Source organism: Corvus cornix, chromosome 21 (assembly GCF_000738735.6).
Source record: "Corvus cornix cornix isolate S_Up_H32 chromosome 21, ASM73873v5, whole genome shotgun sequence".
Classification (NCBI taxonomy): Eukaryota; Metazoa; Chordata; class Aves; order Passeriformes; family Corvidae; genus Corvus; species Corvus cornix.
Window position 1 is genome coordinate 5,663,168 of NC_046350.1, and position 19,268 is coordinate 5,682,435.

The following is a 19,268-nucleotide window of genomic DNA, read 5'->3' on the forward strand; positions in this document are numbered from 1 at the left end:
CGATGCTTAATTTAATTCCTCTTGATGGCTGAGCCAGGAGGGACGGAGGCCTCAGAGAGGCAGAGCCAGGGAGGTTTCTCAGGTGAATCTGATTGGGGGTGGCCACAGAAGAGAAAGTCAATTAGTCCGGCTGCCTGCAGCTCCCCAGCCCCCGCCCTCGGGGGGGGGCTCGGCCCGTGAAGTCTGACTTCAAATCCAATAAAAAATTAACTGCTTCTGAACAACTGCTCGACATGCCTCCTTAGAGTGCTGCTACGTGCTCCCTGCTGCAGCACGGAGTGAATTAACGAACGGGGAGAGAGGCTGAGAGTGCCAGCCTGAGGAGCTCCGAATTGCTGCCCCGCTGGGGGATCCCCTCGGCCGGGGGATCCCTCCCTTGTTCCTGGCTAAGGACAGAGCTGCCTTCAGCCCGTGGAGATGCCCAGAGCCCCGGGAAGGTGGCTCACACCTCAGGGCCCTCATCCTGCCTGGCCCCAGCACAACCCTGCCTGCTCTCAGGTGTGTCCTGCCGGCACTGGGGTCACTCCCAGCACCAGAACCACAGGTCCCTGGCACACTGTGTGCACCAACAAACCCAAAGGATAACCCCTGTAGTCCCAGAAACACCAGGAACACACAGCCAGCAGGCTCAGCACGTTGGGAGCACCAGCCCGTGACCACACGATTTACAACATTTGTGTTTATAAATAACACTGGGAAATGAACGACCAACACACACAGTGGCTTCCCAACGAGCACGGGATGATGCAGGGAGTGTTGGGAGTTGTATGTTTTGAAGGTGAACACAAAGAGAATATTAAAAAAAAAATAATAATACAAGAGAGGTAAATAATTCATCAAAAGAATGAAAAACAAGAAGCTGGAAGGGGAAAAAGAAAAACAGCAATGCCAGAGGGAAGAGTTTTCTGAGAAGGTGAAGAGAACCTAATCTCACCTGGGAGTGAAAACCAGAACCCAAGTTAATTGCAGTAAAACAGGGGGAAGTTTTAAAGGTGAAACGATTTATCAGGAAATGGTGTCTCCCCTGTCAGGCACTGGGGAATCTCCCCAGGGTGGGAAGCAGAGCTGGGACCGCGGGGCCGGGGGTGGCTTCCAGCAGCACTGACACCATGGACAGAGGCTTCCACCAGCGGCACAGCAGCACAAAGCCGCTCTCACCTGCAGCACCGGCCTGCAGGAATTCCAGCAGCTCCTTCCACCCAGAGCCCGCAGCCCTCGGTCTGTTGTACGCACACCCACAGTAACACAACGTGCCCACAACTGTTTGTTGTGAGTCTTGGAGGTTTTCCTTCAATTTTTAAAACAAAACTGCTGCAGAGAAGGGGCTGGATTTGGACGTTTGCTGAGGGCCATTCTGCAGCTGCCATTCCCTGCTTTAAATCACAGCACATCTGCAAAAAAACCCAACTAAAACCCACACAGTTTTCAGTGGGAACACCTTGGGTTTCTCCTGCACGAGTAATCCCCTCCAGGCTGGGGCTCCTTCCCGTGCTGGAATGACGCTGAGCCGGGCTCGGAAAGCCCCTGGATGGGCGTTCTCCTGGATAACTGCAGGTAAAACACACCTGTGCCGAGCTCCCGAGGAGGGGAGCCGGGGCCATGGCTGGCACTGCTCCCCTTCCATGCTGACGTGCTGCACAGCAAACTGCAGGCCCAAGTTATTATTTACTTGCTGATTTTCTGGGCCTGTTAAAACAAAAAGCCCGGCCAAACACAAGCTCTGCCAATTACACTGTGCCAATCCTAATCCCCCCCCTGCAGCTCCAGCAGACACAGACTCCTCAGAGGCCTCCTGATCCTCTTGTGCTCTGCTAAGCAGCTCTGGGTCACCCCGGGAGCATCGGCACTGGAGGAGGCTGGGAAAGGGAAAGTGAAATCCCACCCTGGGCATGTTTTCCATCACATCTCCCTCCTGCAGGAGTCACCGCTTCCAGTTTACAGCTTTGGTTTTCCCTGCAGACACCCAGTCCCGAGGTGATGGTACCCACACCTGCTTGAAAGGGCATGGAGAGATCCTGCTCCAGGAATTCCTGTCCCCAGCTCAGGGGAGCCCTGCCATGGACAGATCCTGCTCTAGGAATCTTTCTCTGGATTTCTCTCACTCCAGCTCAAAGCAAAAGCAAAATCCAAATGTCAGAGCACAGCACAACATGCCCTGAACTCCACAGTGTAATCCTTGCACAGGCAAAACCCAACTCAAACCCAGCACAGACCCAAATTCTGATGGAGAAACAGCCAAAATAAGGGTTAAATCAAACTAGGGTCAAACTCTTACACCCATTAGTTCTGGAGACATGAGATCAGGTCTGAGACAGCTCCTGAGAAGTAAATGCCCTATTAAAATAAACAGGGATCAGATGGACAAATCCCTGCAGATGCTTCCAGAGGCTCAGCTGGATCTCCCTGTGCGCTGTGCTGGGGCAGGTGAGCCATCCCCAAACACAGCAAGAGCAAAGCAACACCAGGCACTCCAAGAGGCAGAGGCCTGGCTTTGTTTGGACACTGGGTGCCAGCTGCAACTCCAGAAAAATCCCCTCTGAAATCACATTTAGAGTCAGGGAAGGTAAACAAAAGACAAGAGTAGCATTTAAAAATACAAGTTAAACGAATAATAACTGTGGATTCTTTCACAAAGACTGCCAAGGTGGAATTTAGGAGGAAAGAAATTCGGCCCCCTTGGGAGGCCACTGATTGTTCGCTGATCCCTGTGGCTTCCCGGGTGTTATTTACCGAGCCCAGGAGGGCAGCTGGGACAGGGATAAGGGAGGGAGATTAGGAGAGCTGCACCTCCCCGGGAGGAGGGATCCCACACAGGAGCCCTGCTGGCACCACTGCTGCCTTTCTCACCCTGGGAATGCGCTTTTGGAACCAGGAATGTGCACTGGGAGCTCCTGAGCTGCTTCCTCTCACCTGCTGTCACAGCACAGCGGCTCCCAGAGAGGGAGAGCTCTGAAGGAAAGGGTTGGGGCCACCTGAGCTGCTGAACCTCCAGCCCCTGGTGCCTCCCCTTTCCCCCTCCTTCTTCTTCCCAGACAAACTTGGTACAATTCTCTGCACTGTTAACCCAGGAAGGCTCCAAGTCAGGCTCCTGAGGCTTTTTCCTCGCTGAATTTTCCGTCTGGAATGACTCCCACACATGGTGGGTAATCCATGAGGTGAAGCCAGGGATGACTGAGATGGGCCAGAAAGGCAGCTTTGAATTTGACTGCATTTTTAATTAACTGCATGGCACTTACAAGCCAACGACAGGCTCGTGTTCTATAAATGTGAAGTAATTAAATAAAAAAGCACAAGCTAAAGAATAGTTTTGTATGTGCCATGCATATTCAAATCTTCAAATAATGAGTGTGATATTAATAAAATGTATCAAAGTTCACCTTGATATAAAGCAGATTTGCTGGGCTGTACGTAGGGTACAGCTGGGCCTTACAAGGGTGGCAAAAGCAATAAAAAGAAAAAACAAAATCTCTTTGGAGGGAAGCAGCCACCATCGTGTTTGTGGCATTGTGACACGGGGGGAACCCCATTTCCAGCTCTTTTCCCGGAGGATTACAAGGGATCATTTCCTCTCCTCATGCCCCTCTTCTCCCTCACCTCTTCCATGTTTAAACCAGGGGTTTTCACATGGAGGGAGGATAATGCAGCACCCAGAGTGGTCCCTGTGGGCAAGAACAGCCCAGCCCTGCTCACACTGAGTTCCAAGAGCAGCCAAAAAGCCCCAAAAGCACCTCCTGAAATGCCAGCCTGCCCCCAGCCCTGCTGATGTCACGCCTCCTCTCCAGCTCTAATTACCAGGATTCTCTGATCAAGGTGGAATTATTTGCTGATCAAGGCTGTTATTGATCAGAAGCCGCCGGCCTGCTGGGATCAGAGTGAGTGGCAGAGCAGCCCCCGACAGATTAAACACTGCCAGAACATCCAGGGAGGCTCGGAGGGAAGAGTCCCTCTCCCTGCACATCCCTCAGCATATGGCAGCTTTCACAGCTCGGGGAGACCGAGATGCTCCGTGCCAGGCAGGGCTCACACTCCCAGCCCTCGGTGCCAGCAGCGCTGGGGAGGCTCCTCCGAGCAGAGAACTCCGCTGGGGAGGGAGGGAGCAGGGCAGGAGGGCATTTCCTGATGGAAATAATCAGGGTTCAGAGGCTCCACGCTCCTCTTCTGTGCACACAGCCCTGCACTGACACCTCAGAGCAAACACCAAGGGAGGCTGAGGCTGTTCCAGGAGCCGCAGCCCTGACAGGACACGCTGGGATCACAGCTTGGCACAACGCAAACCCACCTCGCCTCGGGATCTGGAGCCAGAGCGGGAGCCCTGACTGAGGGACCAGGAGAAAACAAGAGCAGACAGACAGACAGGAGGGAGGGCTGGAGCAGCAGCGAGGTGGGGAAGGCTTGGCTCTCCCAAGGCAGCCCCAGAGCCTTTTTTTGGGAGCCTGGAACAGCTTTCCATCACCCAAAGGCACAGCTCGGGCTGCGGAGCGGCACGGAGCACGAGGGGAGGCTGGAGGGACAGCACCACTCCCTTCCCAGAGCCCAGAGCAGCTCCAGCTCAGCCCCACGCCGGCTTTGCCATCATCCCAGCTCTGAACAGGAGGGGGAAGGCAGAAATCCCACTGGAGACACAAAGCAGATCCCAAGGAGTGACAGGCTTTGGGACATTTCATCAGCACAGCATCAGGGGAAGGGTCTTTGTAGTGGGGAAGGCCTGTCCTTCCCCACCCATCAGGAAGATTTTAATCTTCAATAACTGCATGTGTGATTTTAATCATGCCTTCATTCACTGGAGAACTGCAGCCTGGCTTACTGAGGACAGGAGGTAAGAGTGGCTTCAGCCCATTGCTAGATGGCAATGACAGAACCATCGGAAATAAGGCAAAAATAAAAATATTCAGTACATCTTTTGTTTCTGCACTGGGAGGAAAAGCCAGCTCTGGCATGGCATGGACATGCAACACTTTTCACTCCAGCAGTGAATTAGGAGGTGTCCAAACAGAAACTTCCAAAGTGATACAGGTTTAAATCAGCAGATTTGGGTAAGTTGCTCTAAGAGGCTTTTGGGATACTTATCCAGGGAAGTTCTTGAGACACTTCACTCAGATTTTTAATGAGCCTCAGAACAATGAGGAAATACAAGGTAAATGGGAAAACACAGCACTGTGACTGTATTTTAAAAAGCTTAAGCAGAATAATCCAAGTAATTTTATAACCCCCAGGAGAAATAATGAAATAGAGGAAACCGAACAAGTAATAATAAATTAACAGAGGGTGATATAATTTATGCAAATTAAAGCTTGTTAATGGAAAAGATGTTAAACCAATATATCTTTTTTTTGCTGAGACAATAGTGCCAGCATAATGTGCTTGGATTTCTGCGAGGTATTTGCTCTGACACCACACAACTTTCTGAATGTGGAATTAGAGCCCTGCAAGGGAGAATTCTGCCTGCCTGAATCCTCCAAACAACCTGGGCTGGGGAAGGTGTCCCTGAATGAGATTCGAGGGCTTTGAAGTCTCTTCCAACCCAAACCACTCCAGAATTCCATGATCCTAAAAATGAGCAACTTGTTCTGTTCTCCTGCTGGTGAGGGTGGGATTATTCCCAGTGCAGAGCAATTTGCTCTGAACCCACCACTCACACCCATTTCTCAGCCTCCTCTGCCCTTCCCTCTCTCTCACTTTGCTGCATCTCAGTATTTCCTTATGATACGGGGGGAAAAATGAGTTTTCACTCTTGTTTCCAGAGCTTGCCATGAAAAGCAGTCCAGGGGGTTGGAGGAGTCCCACCACAACACCAAAATTACTCTCAAGATGGAAGTTTTTCAGCTAAAGGAAAAGCACAGCAACTTAGGGCACATCATTTCAAATATCCTTTAAACACACTTTTTGCAGATTCTACAGTGATTTAAAGACAACAGCAGACACATCAAAGGCAGAACTAAATCCTCCCAAAGCAAGGATGATTTTTGCCCTCTGCACACACCAGGGGACAGAAATGCTCCCCAGCCTCACGGAATTACTCTTAACTGAATTTATGCCTGAGAAATCCATCATAGCAAGGTGAGACTTCAAAAAAAAACCCCAGATCCACATTGCTGATACAAACAAGTCCAGATCCAGACCTGCACGAGCAGCTCTTGAATTTCAAGCCAAAGATGTTTTAAGAAATCCCACTGTTAATGCAGGGATTAGAAAATGAATTAGATTTTAATTCAGAATTAAAAGCATTCTGCTGAGGAGCAGCCAGGCTGCTCCTGCCCTGCGGTGACACCACGAACTGTCCATTGGGCCTGCAACACCCTCAGCAGGGGTGTTTGGAGCTGCACCACCAAAAAAAAAAATCTATCTGAATAAATCAACCCACTGCTCTGCAAGGGCCAACACAGCCTGAGAAGAAACAGGGCTGCCTGAGGGCCAGAACACCCCAAATTTTCCATGCTCTGCTGGGTGCCCTCTGGTGCACAGCGGATTTTGATGCAAGCCCTGCCAGTCTGAAGATGAAAAGGAAGTCAGCAGAGTTAAACCGAGGTAAATCTTGGCTGATTGTGATCAAAGTCCACCCTGCACTCACGTTTTAACCCACACTCACTTTAGATGTGAACATGATGTTATCGGTCCCACTGCAGCTGAGCAGGAACATGCCAGGCATGGATGAGGTGCCAAGAGTTTTGGGCATGGAACACACAAGGAACAAAAAACTTCCCAGCCATTCATAACATATTTTTATGTGTTTTCATTTTCTTTCTTTAACTCTAAAACATTATAATACTTAAGACTAATGGTGTGCAATGTTTAAGTAACCCCAGTGTTGTAAATTCCAGTGCATTGAATCATCCCTGAAGAGCCTTGCAGTGCCTTCCTTTGCAAGGGCACTTTAGGGTTAAGTGGGTGAATCACAAGGGGGAAATAAAAGAGGAATTGATATCATAGTCCCCTCTGGGAGAGGAGAAAAAATAAAATTAAAAAAGGCAGGTCTGTGTGGTTCACTCCGTGCTACAGAAAAAGAGATCTCAAGAAACACAGCTGTGACGAACAGTGGGGAAAGTTATTGATCTAAAAGAATTCATTTTTATTATAAGGGCTGGTACTTTTACTTATTTAATAAAGGTCTGGCGTCAAATCACTGTGAATTTCAGGATTATCTAATTCCATCTAATCTCATTCAATCACTGATGCTCCAGACTGTAGCAGAAAGGAATGTTTGCCCTTTCCTGTCTTCAGGGGCCATCTCTGGTTGCCCTGGCAACACAGCAAAAGCAGCTCCCTCAGCCAGTACCACCTATCACATCCATCTCTGGATAAAAGGCAGGGATGGGGTTACAGGGGAGGTTTTGCAATTTGATGGGCAGAGATAGGCAGGGAGAGGCAGAGCAGCAGCTGCCCCTGGGGTGGGATCCACTCCTAACCCGAGTGAGCACAGCCCCAGAGCTCTGATAAACACCAGCTCCGGGGTAGGACACTCCAGGCAGGGAACTCTGGCTCTTCAAAGGGAACAGGGAAGTTTCCTACCAAGGAGCTGTGGTGATTAAGAGGCCCAAGTGAACCGAAGTCGTTTAAAATCCCAGAGCTGCTTCTGCAATCGCCTGAAGCAATCCCAGCACTGAACTGGGCACCAGCTCCAAGCAAACACAACTTCGCTGCAGTTCTGTCATCAGAAATATTTCAGCTTCTGTATTTCCTGTCCTGTGGCTCTTCCATCACCAAAAGCTCTCCATTTTTCCAGCTTCCCAATCCTCTGGAATTCCCATTCTCAGCCACGGAGACAACTTCCCTGGCTGGTGCCGGTGGATGTCACCCCAAGGTGACACTGCCTCCACTGACCTGGCTGCTTGGTGAATGCTGCTGCAGGTTCCCTTCCAGCTGGAGATGTAGATGATTAAAGAACCTGCTCTGCAGAGGGATTGAAGCTGTCTTGACATCTGAAAATGAGGGATTTGATGCGCAGCGATATTTCTGTGCAGCTAATCAAAGAACAGGGCAAACTTGGGCTTGATGGGCTTCCCAGATCCTGTGGCTTTGTATCCATGTGCAAAACGAAGTAAAAGCTACAATTTTCCCATGGACTAGAGGCAAAATAAATGAGCAAGAACCTTTCAGTGCTTGGGAATTCCCTTCATTCATCCTTCCTCATCCTCAGACACTGTTACAAGAAAATCCCTTATCAGATTCTATTTCTGACCCAGGGGGATGTGTAATTTCCTCTCTGTCCTCGCTGGTTTTGCTAAAATAAGAGCCAAGAACAACAGGAAGGAAATGCAGAGCTCCAGCAGAGCAGGGGGTGTGGACAGAGGCACCTCCACTCCACAGCAGGCTGAGAGCACAGCAGAGGTGCTCTGGTTTATTTGCAAACTGCACCTGATTCCTGCAGCATTAATGAACTCTTCAGGAGAGTCTTTCCTTGCCCTCAGCTGGAAAACACAAGTTTGGGACAGAGGGCCCTGTAATGAGTTCTCCAGTGACATCTGCCAGGAGTGAGGGAGGTGAGCATGTCCTAACAGCAAGAAAAAGCCCTGAAATGGTGAGAATGGTGAATTCTTCAGCTGAGAAAGTGAAGATGATGAATTTCAATAGAGAAGGAAGAAGGGAGGGAAGAGGGCATCATAAGACATTTTCTAGATAAAGGAAACAGACTGGGCATAGGAGAAACAGGGCAAGACAATGCAGAAGGGGGAAGGGGGGAAGGAAAAACAAACAAACCAACCCCACAAAAGCAAACAAACAGGAGAGAAAAATAAAAAAAATATAGAGCAAACAGCGTGATTTTACAAGCATAATATTTTTGTCAAGCAATAATTAAATAAAAACAGAGGGGATCTCTTTTCCAAAGTCCAGGGCCCATCATAAAATCCCTGACTGGTTTGGCTTGGAAGGAACCTTAAATTCCACCCCCTGCCATGGGCAGGGACACCTTCCACTATCCCAGGCTGCTCCAAGCCCCGTCCAACCTGACCCTGGACACCTCCAGTAGGTTTCCAGCAGGACCCTGCTCTCTGCTCTCCCTGTCCCATAACTGAACCAGAACAGGCATTCTGAAAAGTTCATCATCCCTGCAGACCTGAACTGGTTGATAGTTTTAAATTAACAAAGTTTATGGGGGAGTTCATTGTGCTCTTGATCACCCTTTGCCTTTCAGCTCCCAGTTCACTGAAGGCATTTGCCACCAGGCTCCAAACGAGCACCGCTCCCTTTGAGTGAGGCCAGCGAGTTTGGACACAGAGCAGTGCAAATTAAAACCAGGTGTCTGTGCCCTGAAGCACCAGAGACAGCCCTAAGCAGTTTAATGACATCTCTAAATAATTTTGACAGCAAAATTACTTCTCCTGTGTCACCTTTACACTGCCCTTGACACGGCGCTAACGAGATGATGTTGCTTCCCCTGCTTCTCTACATTTATTTGTCTTTCTTCCCAGGCTTCACTTTCTTTTCCTCAGAGCAGGAGAATTCTGGCACCAGTCACCAGAGCTGGCTGCAGCTGCCCATTTCCTGGGTCAGACCTGCCCCCAGAGGGGCTGAGGGCTCAGAAATTGCCTCTCCCTACAGCAGAGCCCAGGACACTTCAGGGAATCAAGCCCGTGCTGAAGTCTATGGGATAAGGAACCCCCTCTGCAGCTTTAGAGCATCCCAGGAGAAGATCTGCTCCTCCAAGCAGAGCCCTCACACACACCAAGCTCAGCAGAAATTTTCCTTCCCTCTCTCCCAGGCAGGGTTATACTGGCCTGGTTTCCACAAGCACTGACCTCACACACGGATCCTCCTCCGTCCTTCCATCACACGAGACCTTTCCCCTCCATTGTCTCCTCACTGCTCCCTGGAAGAGCAGAAATCTTCACCCCAGCTCCTGCACAAGGGGAAACCTCCCCCCTTGGAGCTCCTTAAAGCCCCTTGTAAGATAAAATTATTTTCCTAAGCCACAGCTGCTTCTACATCTCTGCTGTTCACTCACAAGCCTGCAATCCAATTAATATTTTCCTTTCCAGAGGGTATTTAATAATCCACAAAATTAAATCCTTCAGCATTGTTCTGGCACTCTCAGTGCCATTGATCTGGGTTTGTTTTGCCTCTGTGCAGAACAATAACTGCTCCTTTTATGGGTGCAGCACCCACCCTCCAGCCCCCTGACGGAGGCAGCTGCTGCCGGGTGCAGGAGCAGTTTGGACCATCAGGAATAACTTCACTGCACAGCACATTTCAGAGCACCTCTCCCAGCCACACTGATTCCCATTTCCAGCTGTTTTCTCCTGAAAATCCCCTCTTGGAAGTGCTCTGTGACCCCAAAGCAGTGGATTTTAGGGATCCTTCTGTGAAAGCAGCAGCACAGAGGTTCCCACTGCCCTCAGAGCAGGAACCCCTGTGAGCTGGACCCAAACTCAGCGCCCCTGCCCAGCACTGGGTGGGCTCTGTGAGTCCCTCAGCCCATTTCAGACCAGGATTCACCACATCTCCAGTTTCTCCATAAAGCTGAGATCTGACAGAGTTTGAATAAACTTCTGTTAAGAATTCAAGTTGGACTTGCAAGACCACAGTGCAACCACAGGCTGAAATCCACCTGGGCCAAGTCCTTTAAAAAACAAAACAGAACCAAAAAAACTCCCACGAATAAACAAAAAAAGCCCATCCAACTCCAAAACCTCCAACAAACACTAACCTGAACTAAAATGTGCTGGATTAAAAGCAACAAGCCAAATCAGCATGAAACCACAAATAAAAATCAACAGACTGTGCCAAAGACCTTGGCGGGATTTGGAGGTTTATAAGTCTGCTTTACAGAGGGGCTTTTTCCACATTCATAAGGCAGCCCCGAGGGACACAAAGGCAAAGTTATGAAAACAGTCCCTGCACATAAACCCCAACATTCTCCAGCTCCCATCCCTAAGCCCACAGCAGCTCAGAAAGGACCCTAAATCTAATCTATTCAGTTAACAGTGAAATTTCAGAATTAATCCTGCCTCTGCAGGCAGCCAAGTAAATTCTCCAGCACGCAAAGTCCTCTTTCCATAGGAGAGCTCTCCTGGAAGACTCGTGCCTGGTGTGGGAGATTCTGCTTTTGGTCAAAGCCTCTGAATTTGGATCCCACCACACTCAGTAGCCCCGGGATCTCCCTCCCTTGCCCATGTGCTGTTCTGCTCCTGGCTCTCCAGGGAAACTGTGGAGCAGCCAGGAGGGGAACACTGGGGAAGGACAGAGAGTGGAGCTGCAGCCAGAGCCAACCCATGAGTGACACAAAGCCACTCTCTGGGGTGACACAGAGCTGCTTCCACCCCTGCACCCAAAACAGGGACCAGGAGAATGCTCAGAAACCTCAGGGCTAAACAACAGACTTTGCTCATTACTGGCATTTTTGAAGTTAGCAGATAGTTCCTCTTTCCATCTCTGACAAAGTCTTGGACTGACGCCTGAACCTCAGGGCAGCAAAGGAAAACAACAACCATGATGACGAAAAGCAAAAAGCAGCAAATAAAAAATCACGTATAAATCAACCCAAGAGCAAAACACGGCCCCAGCAGGCAAATTAATTCCCATTGTCAGTGCCCCAGTTTGCACAGCCACCCTGTGTCTCTGCCTGTGATGGAGGAGATGGGGCAAACCCCAAACATCATTTATTGCACTTTTTGTTTTGTTTTGTTTGAATGTGACCACGTCACAACAGCTTTGGGGAAATGCATCTTTCCTTCTCTACCTGTGCCTCAAACGCTGAAGTCTCAACGAGGGCCACTTTTCAGACACCCTGTCCAAGAAATGATGGGAAAAGAGGATGAGGAGCAGCCAATCTCCAGCCCTAACTCCCTTTTAGAGGCAGCACTACGAGAATGGAAAACACAGCAAAGGTCACACTCCGTCTGATAAGGGAAACAATCAAGTGTCTCATAAGGAATGTCCTTCCACTGTTATCCTGGATGTGTGATGCTGGACTTCAGAAATCTAAGGTCTTTTCCTTCATCAGTAAGGATTTCAGGGCTGTAAAAGCCCCCTGCCCCTTCCAAGAGCAGCCCTGGCTGCGGGCTGAAAGCAGAGATGGAGAGAATGGTGCTGTTTGCAGCACTGAGGGAAATTCGATGGGGCAGAGGAAACCCTGGAGGGAATGGGTTTCACCAGAACAGACTGGAATCCATCCAGGGCTCCAAACAACATGAACTGTGCCTGCCCAAAACTGACAAGTACAAATTTGGGGGAAAGAGCCCTGTTCACATCTGGCAGCTCACTCTGTGAAGGTTTGGCGTCCTGTGCCCTGCAAAACTGAAGGGACCCGTGCCATTTCTCCCGTCCAGATGGCAAAAACCTCAGTGAGGGCACAAAGCCCAGGGGCAGACCCCGCTTCCCCGTGGCTGCGCCCGCACCCCGGCCCTGGGAAGGCCCCTCAGCCCTTCCCGTATCCCAGCACGCAGGGGATGGATGGATGGATGGATGGATGGATGGATGGATGGAGGGAGGGGTGGATGGACGGATGCGCTCCGCATCCCGCACCGCCCCATTCCCGGGGTCCGCCCTGCATCCTGCGCGGCTCGGAGCGACCGTGCGGCCAGGAGGAACCCCCCGCATCCCCCCGGCTGCCCCCGCTGATGGATGCATGGATGGACGGATGGACGGATGGATGGATGGACGGACGGCCGCCGGCGCGGGGGCGGCCCGGGGGAGGAGGCGCCGGCGGGGCCGCTCCCCCCGAGCCGCGCAGGAAACCGGCGGTCGGTGGCGGAGCGGGGCCCGGCGCCGGCCCCGTCTGCAGCTGCAGCAAACGAGCTGCGCCGGGCGGCGGGGGGCGGGCGCCGAGCCCCGGCCCCCCCGGGCCACGGGCGGGGGACGCGGCGCCAGCGGCGGCCGGGGGGCACCGGGGGGGCCGGAGGGGCCGGGGCTCGGAGCCCTGCGGGGAGCGGCTCAGGCCGGCCCGGGGGGGGCCGTGCCCGGCTCGGCTCCGGCGGCGCTGCCAGCCCGGGGGCTGCGGCTCGCTGCAATTTCCTCTCCAGACCGACCCCTCCTCTCTCCCCCCCGACCGCGAGAGGGACCCGGGCAGGGGCTCGGAGCCGGCGGTGCCGCCGGGCTGCACGGGCTGGCGGGGCCCGCACGGGACGGCACCGTCCCCGCAGCGAGAGCCGGGCTGTGCTGCCTGGGCGGAGATGCAGACGCCTAAAGGCGGCTGCCTTGCCCCCTTCCAGAGGCAGTGCTTGAGTTTTCCTGGCCTATTCCCGCTGTCCAGGGACTGATTTCGGAGCAGTGCAACCAGCTGCAGGCAGGATGGGCTCCCCATCTCCATACCCCCACCGGGCATTCCAAGTCTATCATGTGCACTATAAAATATACAGCATTTCTGCTTTTGAGGAGAATCAGCCCTTGGATCTCAGCGGTGCTCGAATGGGCGATCACTAAATGGGGAAAGATAAACCATGCCCGATTCCTAATCCTCCTCCTTGTTCTGGATGTGCAGTGCGTGCATGCTACCACAAAGCACTGCCTAAAGACTTCAGGTTCAAAATGTGGAACTGTCCTTTGGTCAGAGATGTGCTCTAATTACAGCACAGAAAGTGCAGGGAGCATTGAGAATCAGTTCTGATACAAGTCCTCACTGGGCTCTGGCCTTGCTGTGCAATTCTGACATCCAAACCCCCTTTCCCAGCTGGGGAAGCAGTGGGAGGCAAGTCCAGAAAGATAAATTTCTCCTTTCCCAAAACTGCACCAACCTCTTTTTTCCTCTATCTGAACTTTCCAAATTCAGTTCTCAAAGCCTGTACCAGACACTGGGTTCATGCAGAGCTGTCTTCCCATCTGGAAATGCACCTACCCCTGCACAACTCCTAAAAATGCTGCTGCTAGAAAAGTGTATTATGACCTTTTGGCTACTGCTAACCCAGAAAATGTCCAGCAGACAGTGTCCCCTGGCCAGGCACTTCTCCACATCCCCACAGTGGCAGCACATCCCCGTCCTTGGCAGATTTTTGGCTCCGACCCACTCAATTGGCAACTAAAGCACAGGCAAAACTCGCAGCTGGAGAAAGCTGCTCACACCACATCACACCTTGCCCCACAAACTCGAGGACTGGGAAGAGCCAGGTTTCAAATGCCAGGGCAATGATGGGCAGCACTGCTGTGGGGTGGCTGCTGCCATACCACACAAGCAAGACACATCTTCCCATTAATTTCTGGAACTGTTGGTTATTGCTCTGAGCCCCTTCCCATGGGAATGTGGATATTTGTAACACAGCCGTGCATGCACAGAGACACCGCGGAGGAAGGACTGGAACTCCCAGCTCTGTCATTCCAGGTGCTAAAGATGCTGCATGTGAACACAGACTGTCCACTCGAGCCCAAGCAAGCAACAAAATCAAAAATGGTTGATTTCCAGTGGATAAAAGTACATAAATTTCCAGCCGTATCTGTTTCCACAGTGCTACTGGCAATGCTTTAAGTCACTGTTGCTCTTTCAGACCAAGAGCTGCTTTAGTTCCCCAAACCAACAGCTCTGGCCTCCCAGTTAGATGTTATTGTACTTCATGGTTATTTTTACACACGATGAACTGTTTTAAGGCCTTACTTTACTAGGATTTCAGTCGCCTTTTATTTATAGCATCAACATCTTTTCCACGAAAATGTTGATGAGAGATTTTTCCAAGTCTCAGGATAAAAGCAAGACAGCAGAATACACAAGGAACCCAAAAGTTGGGAAGATCTCTAAAAGCCATAACTGATCTATGATATGAATGACGCTCAAGTTGTAAGCATTTAACATGAGTTGTTCCTCTAACCGAATTCACTGATGGTTTGTAAACTGTGGCTGTTCTGACTCTAACACGTGGGTGCAATTACATTTCCCTTTTGCTTTATTTAGCCACTTTCACACCTCTGCACAATACACAGAAATGAAGGGGTGGGAATACCGAAGAGGCTCCTGTATGATTTGTCTCTGCACACACAGAGCTCCCCCTGAAAACCAAAAAAATCACACCGAGTGCTGCTTCCTTTAGGTCAAACACCGCTCTTCCCGTCTGCTCTGCTTCCAAGCGCCTCTCTCTGCTCACCTCTAACAGACTGCTGGAACCCTCACAGTGCAGGCAGGGCAATGGCAGCCTCGATGACCCTCAGAGATCACGGCTCCATGACCACAGAAGCAAAGGGATTTTTTTTTTTTTTTTTTTAAGGGAAGGAGGCAGAGGAGAGGGAAGATGTCTTAACTAAAGCACATAGTTTAACAATAATCTTACCACTGGAGACGAAATTCGACACCCAGGGCAATCACAGATTGGAGGATGTACCTGTAAGATTCCTTTGGACATAAGAGTCTTCAAACTTTTCCCTATATGCAGAGAAGAAGAAAAAGCAGAAGAAGAAGAAAAAGAATCAGCACGTTTATAAAAGGAAAGTATTTCGGGAAGGGGGGAGGGGGAGGCACGCGTCCGCTCCCATATAAACAGCCCTCCCCTTGCCTGCCTACCAGCACCCATCCCCGCCTGCCCCTGCAGCCAACTTTCTCCCCCGCAGGTCCCCGCGGAGGCGAGGCCGGCACAGCCCTCGCAGCCCTGCCCGGGCTCGGTGCCGGCGCTGCCGCAGCCCGGGGGAGCCGCGGCCGGAGGCGCTCCCGCAGCCCCGCGGGCTCCGCGCTGCCCCCGCACCGGGCACGGCCCCGGGCCCCTCCCGCTGCTCCTCCGTCCGCTGCGCCTCGCTCCTCCTGACTCACCCCAGAGGAACTGAGGCTTCCCGAAGGCAGCAGGAGCCCAGTAATAAAAGAAACGGGCGCGATGCGCGACGCGGCGACAATTAGCGCGGCCCCGAAGCGCTGCCCCCGCTCTCTGGCGATCAATAACCGAGGCGACGTGTCAGTCACCTCCTAATCGCTCCTCGGCCCCCCGGGCTGACACCTCCAGCTCTCAGCTCATTACGTGCCGCACGGGCTCGGCTCTGCCCGCCCGCCCCCGCCGCTCCCCCGGCCCCGCCGGGCCCCGCTCTCCACCTGCCGCCCGCAGCAGCAGCTCCGCCGCGGAGCCGCGACTGCGGCGCCGGCTCGGGCGGGGAGGGGAGGGAGGCAGGGCAGGCGCCCGTCAGCAGCCGCCGGCGCCGCGGAGGTCCCGCACCACCCAGCTGCGAGGGGAACACCCCCTCCGCCCCGCCCGCCGCCCCGCCGGTGCCTGGCCGGGCCGCGCTGCCGCTCCCCGCGGCGCCGGCTCCGCCACCGCCACCGCCGGCGGCTCGCAGGGGCGGCGGGCGACCACCCCCGCGGGGCCGGAGCGAGCCGAGCCCCGGAGCCCGCACCCCGCCACCCGCTCGGTGTTCAAACCTCCGCCCGCGCCAAATGAAACTTCTCTCCAGCGGAGAGGAGAGCCCCCAATTCCCCCCCCTCCCCAAAAACCCTCCCCAAAGGCAACCGTTCCCAAATCGCTCGGAAAACTTCGGCGGTACCGGGGCGCGGGGATCCGGCAGAGAGGGGCCGGGGGTGCGCGGGGGAGGGGGGCACGGCCGCGGGGGTCGGGACTCGGCTCTCCCCGCGAACGCTCATAGGCGCTGAGCTCCCCCGCGGATGCCGCTGCCCGAGCACGGGGGCGAGAGGGAGGATGCTGAGGAGGAGCGGGGCGGCGCGGGGACCCCGGCACACGGCGAGCGCTGCCTTTACCTTTGTGCCTGATGCTGCGCTTCCAGTCCTTGGCCGTCTCTCTGCCGCTGACAAACTGGAACTCGTTGGGGGTGAGCCACTCTCCCCTGTACCGGATAGAGGGTCCTTTGCTCCCTTGGCACAACTTATTGATGTAGAGCAGCGCCTTGTTCTCCCCGCACTCCACCTCGATGCAAGGCTCTCCGTTGTCAAAGAAGGGCTGGAAATCCGGGATGGAGGAAAACCTCTCCAGCATCAGGTCCTCGGGGAGGTGGTGGGGGTGGTGCGGGTGGTGCGGGTGGGGGTGGTGGGTCTCGTGGAAGCCCAGGTACGCGCGGTGGGCAAAGATCTGGTCGTAAGCCGGCGGGTGCGGGGTGACCACCGGAATGGCAGCGGCGGCCAGAGGCGCGAGGTAGTCAGGTAAGGTTTCCATGGGCTGGTTAAAAGCTGCCAGGGCCATCTCTTCCCTGTCAAGTCGCTCCTTCTTGATAGCAGGCATGGTACCGCCGCTCTCCCCGTGCGCCCTCGTCTCTCCAAAGCACAGTGGCTCTAATGTCTCCGGTTCAACTTGCCCTCGCTCTGGCTGGAGTTTGGATGAAATGCGCCAGCAGCAGCAGCAGCAGCAGCACAAGCACCTTTGGCGCTCGGGTGCCGGAGGTGGCTGGTATCCCCCGGAGCAGCCCGCTAACAAATCTCCTGGGCTGGCTCCCCAGCAGAGCTGTCTGGGATCCCTCTCCCACGGAGAGGCTAATGTACCGTAGACCCGGGAGCTGCTGTGTGGCTCGCAGATCTGCCCCTCCGGACTAATACCTGACATCTCGGAGAGGTCTCTGCTGCCGTAGACATTATTTTGGTTTAAGGAAAAAAAAAAAAAAAAAAAAAAAAGCTTATTGATTCCCCGAGATCAACCCACCTTCTCGCCAGGCTGGAGGGTTCCCCGCCGCCCACCCAGCCCCCTTTCACCCTGCCCCCCTGCTTCCTTTAAACTGACACCTGGTTTATTTATTTATATGCAGTAATTAAAATTAAACGCTGCGCCCCCGCCGCCGCTCCGCGACCCCTCCCCGCCCCGCCGGCGCCCGCCGGGAGGACGGAGCCCCGGCCGGTGCCGGCTCTCCGCGCTCTGCCCGCGGGGCTCCAGACACCCGGGCGGCGGCGAACTTTCCCCGGGGCCGCCCACCTTCACCTGCGCGGTGCAGACTCGCCCCGCTCCCACCGAAGCCTTTATGATCCCCGCCAGTTGGTTTTTAATTCCCACTCCTGCGCGAAATTTTAGAAACGCGGGGTTACGTTCCATATCCCTCTGTATATATACATATAAATATAAATGCAGCTACACACGCACAGGCACACAGACATCTACAGAGCCATCCCCGCCAGCTCTGCGCTCCCCACGCCGCTGCCCGCAGCCCCCGAACGCCGCGCCGGGCTGGGCCGGGCCCCCGAGTCGGGACAGACACGTATTGATCTGTGCTCAGAAGTCACCGCACAGTTCGGAGACTCAGACCAAACAAGATTTCCCTCCGCCGCCGCCGCCGCCGCTTCTCTAACTTGGCCCATTTAAACAGCGGAGGCGCTGGGAAGCGCCGCGCCGGCGGCGGCGAGGGGGTGAGCGACGGACGGCGGGGCCAGCGCCGGCTGCCGCCAGCCCGGGAGGGGCCCGGGGGGACCCGGGGCTGCCCCGGCCCCGCGGGGACACGGCCGAGCTCCGCTGCTGCCCGGCCCTCTGCACCCCCGTGCAGGATGCTTGCTCTCCCTGGCAGCTGTGACCGGGCTCCAGCCTTCCCTTTTCCATGCAGGGATGGGATGGATGGATGGATGGATGGATGGATGGATGGATGGATGGATGGATGGATGGATGGATGGAACAAGACTTAGGAGACACGGGGTAAACTTGTTTTCCGTCACAAGCTGTGGCAGACACGGCACGAGGTCCGTGTGGAACTGCCCCAAGAGGACCCCGCGGCCCAAAATGAAGTTGTGTGGTTGTTACAGGGATGTGTCACCTCAACAAGATGGAGTTCCCTGCCTTTGGATGCTAAAGTGGGATCGACTGGGCTGGAAGAATCCAGCCTACGAGGGAAATAAAAATAAATTATCCCCCTAAACGCAGGACAAGAAATGTGGCCCATGAGTCTTTATCAGGTGGCAGAACAGTGAGAGTTGTGTGAGCTCTGCCTCAGAGCTCCAGAACACACCAAAGTTCCCAGCTTTGTCCCAAGCTGTGTCCCCTGACTTGCCTTCTTCCAGGGTGAGGTGATGGCAGATTGACCTTGCCTTCCAGACAGCGAGAAGTGGATTTGCTGTGTGACAACAGCCACCGGCAGAGCTGGCAGCGTCATTTCTGAGCAATAACTTCCCCTGCCACTTCTCAGTTTTCTCTTGGCGCTGCCTGACCACGATCCTTGTTTCTTGCTATTTTATTCCCTAGAAACTCCAGCTCTGGGATCCATCTTTGCTTCTGGCTCTAATGAAGGAGGCAGATCCACATACCCATCAAACCCTCTCATTTAGGCTTTCAGGCTTAGGCTCTTATTCTTAATGCTTCTGATTGCTCAAGATGACAGGGGAAAAATCACTTTCTATTATCACCTAATGAACCAAGGAAAATGCTTGGAAGAGGCTGTGGGAGACACAGACATTTCTGTGGCAGTCAGAGGCTTCTGGATGGAGGGCAGGTGAGGGGCTGTGTGGTGAGAAG

At 53.5% G+C, this 19,268-nt stretch overlaps 1 protein-coding gene across 1 annotated transcript in view; it reads right to left on the bottom strand.

Annotated features, from left to right (window-relative positions):
* The window catches only part of SAMD11 (sterile alpha motif domain containing 11), an 84,702-nt gene extending 67,302 nt beyond the window's left edge, over positions 1-17,400 (bottom strand). Inside the window, 2 exon segments of the mRNA XM_039563941.1 lie at positions 15,186-15,277; positions 16,589-17,400. Coding sequence (XP_039419875.1) covers positions 15,186-15,277; positions 16,589-17,384 — 888 coding nt within the window. The 5' untranslated portion in view covers positions 17,385-17,400.
* Positions 17,401-19,268: the final 1,868 nt, after the last annotated feature.